The 9,418-nt window shown below is 41.3% G+C and overlaps 3 protein-coding genes across 3 annotated transcripts in view; all 3 read left to right on the top strand.

Moving 5' to 3' along the window:
- LOC116078871 (olfactory receptor 2T29-like) lies at positions 1-1,069 on the top strand. Its single transcript, XM_031354233.1, has one exon. It carries the CDS (start codon positions 37-39, stop codon positions 982-984), a length of 948 nt encoding a protein of 315 aa, XP_031210093.1. The 5' UTR covers positions 1-36; the 3' UTR covers positions 985-1,069.
- Positions 1,070-6,028: 4,959 nt separating this feature from the next.
- The window catches only part of LOC116078869 (olfactory receptor 2T29-like), a 44,170-nt gene continuing 40,780 nt past the window's right edge, over positions 6,029-9,418 (top strand). The window contains exons 1-2 of the mRNA XM_031354231.1: positions 6,029-6,047; positions 7,396-7,464. The gene's annotated coding sequence lies outside the window, so the exon portion shown is untranslated. The remainder of the gene's footprint in view (positions 6,048-7,395; positions 7,465-9,418) is intronic.
- Positions 8,097-9,418, top strand: part of LOC116078668 (olfactory receptor 2T29-like) — a 5,252-nt gene continuing 3,930 nt past the window's right edge. Inside the window, exons 1-2 of the mRNA XM_031354019.1 lie at positions 8,097-8,126; positions 8,787-9,414. Of these exons, the coding sequence (XP_031209879.1) occupies positions 8,097-8,126; positions 8,787-9,414 (658 nt within the window). The remainder of the gene's footprint in view (positions 8,127-8,786; positions 9,415-9,418) is intronic.

The following is a 9,418-nucleotide window of genomic DNA, read 5'->3' as shown; positions in this document are numbered from 1 at the left end:
GTTGCCTAGGAGACACTCATAGACATCACCACCTAAATGAACAATTACACTGGACAATTTTCCGATTTCACCCTGGTGGGATTCTTCAGTCAATCCAAACACCCTGCCCTGCTTGCTGTGGTCATATTTGTGGTTTTCCTGATGGCCTTGTCTGGGAATGCCCTCCTGATCCTGCTGATACTCTCTGACACCCACCTCCACACACCCATGTACTTTTTTATCAGCCAGCTGTCCCTCATGGACATGATGTATATTTCTGTCACTGTGCCCAAGATGCTTATGGACCAGGTCCTGGGGAGCCACAAGATCTCAGCCGCTGCCTGTGGCATGCAGATGTTCCTGTACCTGTCACTAGGAGGGTCAGAATTTTTGCTTCTAGCTGCCATGTCCTATGACCGCTACATGGCCATCTGTTATCCACTCCGGTATCCTGTTCTCATGAACCACAGGGTATGTCTCCTCCTGTTGTCTGTCTGTTGGCTCCTGGGATCTTTAGATGGCTTCATGCTCACCCCTGTCACCATGACCTTCCCATTCTGTGGATCTCGGGAGATCCACCACTTCTTCTGTGAGGTCCCTGCTGTGACAAAGCTCTCCTGCTCAGACACCTGGCTCTATGAGACCCTCATGTATGTGTGCTGTGTGCTCATGATTCTCATCCCTGTGACAGTCATTTCAGGCTCCTATTCATCCATCCTCCTCACTGTTCTCAGGATGAACTCAGCAGAGGGCAGGAAGAAGGCTCTTGCCACCTGCTCCTCCCACATGACTGTGGTCACCCTCTTCTATGGCGCTGCTGTCTATACCTACATGCTGCCTGCCTCCCTCCACACCCCTGAGAAGGACATGGTGGTGTCTGTGTTTTACACCATACTCACCCCTCTGTTGAACCCACTAATTTATAGTTTTAGGAATAAGAATGTCACAGAGGCTATGAAGAAATTGTTGGGTGTGAGCACCCCCTTCCAAGAAATAGTAAAGTAATCTGGAATGCATATTTCTTCTCCTTGTCTCTACACATCTGTTGATCCAGATCTCATGCTGAAGTTATTCCTAATCCATCATGTCCCATTTCGTATTCTTCCCTTTTTGAAGAACTATTTCTGTAATCTGAAAATTTCTTCGTTGATATACTTCTTGCACATTCAGACCCTTTATATGTAGTTTGTGAATATTACATTTTATGAAGTCAGCAATGGATGTTTAATTTTGTGTGTCATTAATCTCATCAATCAAAAGTCATGTCATATTTCACATGATGTGTGAAACTGATAAAACATAGAGAGTTGAAAGAAAAGTGGTTAGCAAAGTTATCAAGAGATTGAGTGACATAATTGGCATATTACAATAATTCTGTGTACTTTCTTGATAATTTGAAATTGGATAAAAATAAAGAACAAGATACAGTATTCTCTCTTCAGCTTCTCTATTGTGATATTGTAAAAGATAGAAGTTTTGTCCTGTTGATGGTGTCCTTTCCTTAGAGAAGCTTGTGAGCTTCATGAGGTCCCATTTATTAATTGCTGATTTAAGTGTGTACACTCTCTATGTTCTCTTTATGAAGTTGTCTCCAGTGCAAATGAATTCAAGGATGTTCCCCACTTTCTCTTCTGTCAGGTTCAGTGTATCTGATGTTATGTTGAAGTCTTTGATCCACATGGACATTAGTTTTGTACAGGATGATACATATTGATCTATTTGTATTTCCTGCGTACATACACACAGTTAGACCAGCACCATTTGTTAAAGACGTGTCTGTCTGGCTTGTTTATCAGAAAATCAGTTGTCCATAGATGTGTGAATGTATATCTGGGTCTTTGATTTGATTCTATTCATCAATAGGTCTACTGTTATACCAATACCTCAATGGGTTTGATGACAATAGCTCTGTGGTACAGCTTCAAATCAGGGATGATGATTCCTCCAAAAGTTCTTATATTGTTCAGATTGTTTTAGTGATCCTGTGGTGTTTGTTTGTTTTTGTTTTTGTTTTGTTTACATTTGAAATTGAGTATTGTTGTTTCTTGGTCTACAAAAATTATGTTGATAATTTGATATGTATTGCTTTTGGATCCGTAGGCTGCTCTTGGTAGCATGGCCTATGTTGACCCTACTCGTCCATGAGAATGGGAGATCTTTCCATCTTCTGGTATCATCTCCAACTTCTTTCTTCAAAGGGTTGATGTTTTATCATATCTTCCACTTGCTTGATCAGAGTTAACTCCAAACATTTTATATTATTTGCGGCTATTGTGAAAGGTGGTTCTCGGCTTCCTTTCTCAGCACTTTTATTTTTTATATATAGGAGGGTTACTGATTTTTTTTTAAAAGTTAATCTTTTATCCAGCCACTTTGCTAAAGGGGTTTATCAGATGTAGGGGTTCATTGGTAGAAATTTTGGGGTCACTTATGTATACTATTACACCATCTGAGAATAGCAATACTTTGACTTCTTCCTTTCCAGTTTGTGTCCTCTTGATCTCCTTCAGTTGTTTTATTGCTCTAGCTAGAATTTTAAGTGCTATATTGAGTAGATATTGAGAGAGTAGACAGCCTTGTTTTGTTCTCGATTTTAGTAGTATTGTTTTGAGTTTATCTGCATTTAATTTGACAATAGCTATAGGCTTGTTGCTGTGAATAACCTTTATTATGTTGAGGTATGTGCCTTGAATCCCTAATCTCTACCATACTTTTGTCATGACAAGGTGTTGAGTTTGTCAAAAGCTCTTTTGGCATCTAGTAAGAAGATCATGTGGGTTTTATTCTCTATTTGCTTATTTCATGAATTGCATTAACTGGTTTTCTAATGTTGAACCATCCTAGTATCTCTGGAATGAAGCCTACTTGGTCATGGTGAATGATGGTTCTTTTGTGTTCTGGGATTCAGTTTGCATGCATTTTATTGAATATTTTTATATTTATATTCATAAAGGAAGTTGATCAGTAATTCTTTTTCTTTGTTGAATCTTTGTGTGGTTTGAGTGTCAGGGTGCTTATAGTCTCATTAAATTTTGTGGGATATAATCTCTCAGCTGTTATCTCTGGTTTCATACAGACTGGGGACCTCTCTCTGTTCAGGCACTTCTGATTTTGAGACTCTCCATTGAGAAGTCAGATGTAATTCTAGTAGGTCTTCATTTATATGTTACTTGATCTTTTTTTCCCTTGCAGTTTTTAATATCATCTCTTTGTTCTATCTATTTGGTATATTGATTATTTATCTTCGACCCCTGAGACTCTCTCTTGGGTCTCTTGTATTCTGTTAGTGATGCCTGCATGCATAGTTCCTGACACAAATCCCTCTGTTTGTGTTTTCCTTATTGCTTCAAGTTCCACTTTCAGGTCTTGAACAGTTTTATTCATATCCTTCAACTGTTTGGTTGATTTCCTTGACTGTCTTGGCTTTTCTAATGGGATTTACTTGTTCTCTCTTTAAAGACCTAACCATCTTCATAAAGTTTGTTTTAAGAGCTTTTTCTGGGAACTTCACCTGTGTCAGAATAGTCAGGCCTGCTGGAGTAGTGTAGCTGGGCCATGGTGGTGGCATATCACCCTCAAAGTTTTTGTTGTGCTCTTGGGCTGGCATCCAGGCATCTGCATTTGGGGTAATTGTAGTTTGAGGGGCAGATTTCTGATTGAGTGGATATAAACTCAATCCTTTGGTCCTTTTGATTTTAAACTGACCTTTTGTGATGATTTGAATGCCCTAGGCCCGGGGAATTGCACTATTAGGAGGTGTGGCCTTGTTGGAGGGAGTTTGTCATTGTGAGAAAGGGCTTCAAGACCTTCATCCTAGTTCCCTGAAAGTCAATCTTCTGTTTGCCTTCGGAATAAGATGTAGAACTCCCAGGTCTTCCTACATCATGACTACCTGGATGTTGCCATGCTCCTGCCTTGATGATAGTAGACTAAATCAGCCCCAATTACATGGTCCTTATAAGAGTTGCTTCAGTCATGGTGTCTGTTCACAGCAGTAAAACCCCAAGACTTTTTGAAAAGCTCAGGTTATCAGGACTATCTTTTAGGTCTGGGCGAGTGATAGCTAAAGCAACCTCACAAACTCACACACTGATCACCCAAAACTCATGCCAGCATAGTCTCCATATTGTGGCTCCTATGACATTGCCCAGAGTCTCTTGCAAAGGCTTTTGGCTCCCCCTGTGACTGGTGACATAGATTTGTTATTTCCATTAACTATTGGTTCACCTTGTGTATTTGTGGGGAGATTGTGTTGTGCATAAGCTTCAGTTATATCTATTTCTGATTCTATTATATTTCTATGACTTGTCCGTATTTTAGCTTGGGTTTATCATTTTTTATTACATAAGATTTGATTGTTTGATGACACTAATTTTTCCCCTTTTCCAAAAGAGATCCTCATGAGTCAGTTTCTAGGACTCTTCGAAGTCTTCCTATTTCAAGCTGGAGAATTTTATGCACAGAATGGGGCAGGCTGGTGACATTGAGATGGAATATTATCACCCTGACAGCTGCTTGTACGCCTCACTGTGCATTAGATGTGGGATAGTCAGAAACTATTGAAGATCCTGCCCTGACATCCTGCAACACCTGAGACATCTGTATTCTCACAACAGCTAATCAGCTGCCTTAAGTACTGGACACAGCCTGGAGTCCCACAGAGCCTCTGTCAATGAAACTTAATGCAGCTGCCCAAGACCAGCAACTACAGGGAAGGAAGCCATTTCTTTCCCCATCCCCTGCCAATGCCCACCCAGGGCTGCGCTTAAACCAAGTGTGAAAGGAGTCGGGACACTGTTCCATCTGCACGCTAAATTCTTGAGTGTCTGAGAGGGCTGAGTTCAGGAAGTGGCCTGTGGCTTGATAAACACTGAACACAGTGTGACCAGAGGATGGCACATGAACAGTGCCATGTTGTTGGAAAGTGATCAGAAACCTTTAGCATTCAGAAAAGGTCCAGAACAATTTGGCTGCAGATCAACAGTGCAGAGTTGGCTCTGTCTTTCACCCTGTGTATTCTAGTTCCGACTACACAGTGTACTTCACTGTGTCTGTACAATTGTCTGCAGATTGTGGAAGGGTATGACATTCAATGTGTGATTTTTTTTTCTCAGTTGTGGGTAATATCAAGATTTACATTTTTGCCAGGCAGTGGTGGCACACGCCTTTAATCCAAGCACTTGGGAGTCAGAGGCAGGTAGATTTCTGAGTTCGAGGCCAACCTGGTCTACAGAGTGAGTTCCAGGACAGCCAAGGCTACACAGATAAACCCTGTCTCAAAAAAAAAAAAAGAAAAAAGAAAAAAAGAAAAGAAAAAGAGAGAAAGAAAGAAAAACCAAAAAACCAAACCAAACCAAAACAAAAAACCCAAAATAGATAAGATTTACATTTTCATCTAAGTCATTTGTATTTATAAATTGTTCTGTAACTTTCAGGTCTCTATTTAAAATGAAACAAGCATTTACACTGAAGGCAACTGTAAAGAATATGGTTTGTGACTGACAGCAGAACCCAGGGATGATGGGGTGAGGGGTGGCAAGATGGCACAGGATGGATGAGGGCTTGGGGTTAGCCTGCCATGTACTGTAAGGGCCAATGTTTACAGCCTAGCAACTGAACCCCAAGCTTTCAAGTCCACACCTATGAAAGATAACATGTCACAAAGGCTACTGGAAGGCTATATAAATATATAAACAGAGAGAGTAATTGGGTTGGGAAAAAAGAATTCTGCACAGTGAACAAAGTCCCAGACATACAATAACTGATTCCTGTAGGGGCTGCTTCTTATTTATAATGATGATATTTAGGACTATTGTTAAGAGAGGCTATGATTTCCCATTATAACCAACTGAAGAGTAAATCTGGTTTAGCAGAGATATGTGCTAGCAACCCTGGCTCTTGCATTCTCCTTTAAAGTCCCAGAAGGGAGTTATTAACAAAATCTTTATCTGGGAACGAGCAGAGTCCATCCAGGGATGACGTCACTTGGCTGTTGTTCCTTGTGCACTTAACCAGCTGCTGTGCCTTGGTCCACACGGCCCAGGCTACAGCTGCAGCTGCATCTGACGGTGAGTAGGACCTGACAGCAGAGTCTGACGGCACAGGGTGCTCACTAGACAGTCGGTTCTTTCTTTACAAAATCTCCTTTATCCTTTACTCTTAACTGTCTTATTTATTATAGGGAGGAAAAAAGTTCCCCCTCTTCCCCCTTTTCTTCCTCTTCCTTTCCCTCCTCCTCTTTTTTTTGAGCCCTGACTGTCCGGTAACTCACTCTGTAGACCAGCTGGCTTCAGACTCAGATCTCAATGCCTCTGCCTGCCAGTGCTGGGATTAAAGGCGTACACTACCACAGGCGGCTTCTACCTAAGAATTCCCTCTAGTATTTCATTATTGAGAATTTTTCTATGATATGAATGAAGCAATATGTACCCCATTACACACATACACAGAAACAAACAAGATATGCTTTGACTACATTGGTAATCGCCCTGCCTCAGACTCACAAATACTAGAATTGTTGAAGTAATCTGGCACCACAGCCACCCTTCCTCATTTTTAATTATTCATATGACAAGGCTTTCATTTTCAAAACTGTCTTCTGGGTAGTTTATTTAATTTCAAGTGTGCATAGTTTTTGAAGGTTAGAATAATGCAAAAACAATTGTCTTAATTTTATTCATGTTCCATTATATGAAGCAGACAGTGGGCAACAGAAATTCAAAATATACATTCTTGGAGAGGTAATGTTTGTCATAGAACCCAGGCAGGTGCCCACTCTGCCTATTCACAGGGTAAGAACTCATTCTGTCAATGGTTGTGTGAAGTGAGGCAGACGCCTGAGACCCTGACCTTCTCCTATGAAAGAGAAGAAAACATGCTGAATCCTATGGAAGCAGCAAGATGGCTCAGGAATGCTGCTGGCTTGGGATGCTGCTCTGTATGGCTCCTCCTTCACTATTAGTAATACAAAGGGTTAACAATGCACCAAGCTGTTCACATGGCATCAAATGGCACAGCATGGATAAGTACAACACAACTGCAAATTTATCCTTCTGCAGACACCACATTCCTGATTTCATTGCTGCCTGGGGACACTGATGCCAGTGGTCCCCACTTACCAGAGAGCTCTGACCTTCCCAGGACAGCTCCTGCCCCTCACCTGCCTCCTGAACTCCATTCAGCCAGCAGAAAATGTTCAGGGCTTCTCTTAGTCTGTGACTTCCTTGGTCTTTATTTACTGTGTCAAAAACTACAAACTGGGTCAGCAGGAAAACATAAAATGAACTTTAAAAGGCTTAAACTTTTAACAGATGTATCTTTTCATGCATACTCCTTTGTAAAAATGTAAATCTATCTTGTTTCACCCAATCTCTCATTCTATTTTCTGTCTCTATTTCTGCCCATCTCCTCCCATAGGTGTCAAATCTGTCTGGCATTTATCCGAAGGCATCAAGAACCTGGTTGTGTTCTCTGCACCAGCAGCAGGTTGGTCAGAATGTGGCACTCTTAGGGCTCCAGAACAGTTTTGCTTTTGTGCCTTTGTTATATAAAATATCCCAGAGATTTGTGACTACTATCTCGCAGCTCCTCCCTTGTAACTATTGTTAACATTTCATTTTCTTCCTATTGCTAGAGAAATCAAAATATGTTACCAGTTTAGAAATTAAAAAAAAAAAAAAAACTTTAAAAATCTCTCTTCTTTACTTGTGGAGAAGGCATTTCTGAGCCTCCTCAGGAAGGCTGGGTGCATTCTGCTTGATGCTGTTTCTTACTATTGTACCTATTGAAACCGTCAACCTTATTTTGCATTTACATACTATTTTCCTGGAATAGATGGACATAGGCTACCCTTGTTTAGTGAAATCAAGGTTAATATGTCCCTGAATTTTCCTCAGCATGTAACATAGAGGCAGGTTGTGAGTGTGAGGTGGAGAGAACGTTGAACTGCTCTCAGGAACAGCTCAGGGCTGTGTTCCCCCTGCTTCTCAGACTCCATGAGGAAGTGGCTGACAGTTCACAGAAATGCTGCTGCCACAGCCTGGCCTGGCAATAAGCAGTGACTGCTAAACCCTCAGACTTCTGCTGAGGCTTAGAGCAAATGGACAGCCTGTGAGGAGATGAACCTGCAGAAGCAGAGACCAGAAAAAGTGGGACTTTCAATTAGTTCTGTCTAACAGGTGTTAAATAAGAAAACATCTTACTTGTAATTGTTGCATCTATATTTTCATATGAATATATTTATATGAATGTACATTTAGAGAGCATTTATCTATCAAAAAAGGTACGGAACAGTTCAAATTCAGTTTTAAATGGGCTGTGTGCATAACTCAACTAGATCTTGGACTATATTACTTTAAAAGCACACTCTTCAATGAATGCTAAACTGGAGAGCATGTCCCATATTGTGTTAATATTAGAAGCACTTCTGCAATGGTTCCGAATAATAACTTACATATTCATTTATGTACTTAATAATGTGTTCACTTGTTTATGTGTTTAAATTTCACTTTTGCAGGGTTTGTTTGTTTTCACTATTTTTGTTAGTAATGAAATAGTTACGCAAATTTGAAAAACTTGTTGATAGGGAACACATTTGTCATCAGGAAAGATTTGGCCCTGAATTGTGGCAGCTCTACTCTGAGTGGCGATGGCTGTAACCACACCTGTGAATTCTTACTTTGTTAAGTTCCTTGAATTATAGGAAGATTATCATTTTCAGATATAGAGGCCAGGGGACTTTTCAGCACAGTACATGTGTGCACTTATCAATAGGAAGTCACTAACTTCAAGGCTTCTTGGTTGCCTAGGAGACACCCATGGACATCACAACCTGGATTAGCAACTACACTACACAGTCAGATTTCACCCTGGTGGGACTCTTCAGTCAATCCAAACACCCTGCCCTGCTTGCTGTGGTCATATTTGTGGTTTTCCTGATGGCCTTGTCTGGGAACGCCCTCCTGATCCTGCTGATACTCTCTGACACCCACCTCCACACACCCATGTACTTTTTTATCAGCCAGCTGTCCCTCATGGACATGATGTATATTTCTGTCACTGTGCCCAAGATGCTTATGGACCAGGTCCTCATGAGCCACAAGATCTCGGTCACTGCCTGTGGCATGCAGATGTTCCTCTACCTGACACTAGTAGGGTCAGAATTTTTCCTTCTAGCTGCCATGTCCTATGACCGCTATGTGGCCATCTGCCATCCACTCCGGTATCCTGTCCTCATGAACCACAGGGCATGTCTCCTCCTGTTGTCTGTCTGTTGGCTCCTGGGATCTTTAGATGGCTTCATGCTCACTCCAGTCACCATGAACTTCCCATTCTGTGGATCTCGGGAGATCCACCACTTCTTCTGTGAGGTTCCTGCTGTGACAAAGCTCTCCTGCTCAGACACCTGGCTCTATGAGACCCTCATGTATGTGTGCTGTGT

Source organism: Mastomys coucha, unplaced genomic scaffold (assembly GCF_008632895.1).
Source record: "Mastomys coucha isolate ucsf_1 unplaced genomic scaffold, UCSF_Mcou_1 pScaffold5, whole genome shotgun sequence".
NCBI classification, from domain to species: Eukaryota; Metazoa; Chordata; class Mammalia; order Rodentia; family Muridae; genus Mastomys; species Mastomys coucha.
Note: the sequence above shows the minus strand (reverse complement) of the source record. Positions and strands in the feature narration are given on the sequence as shown.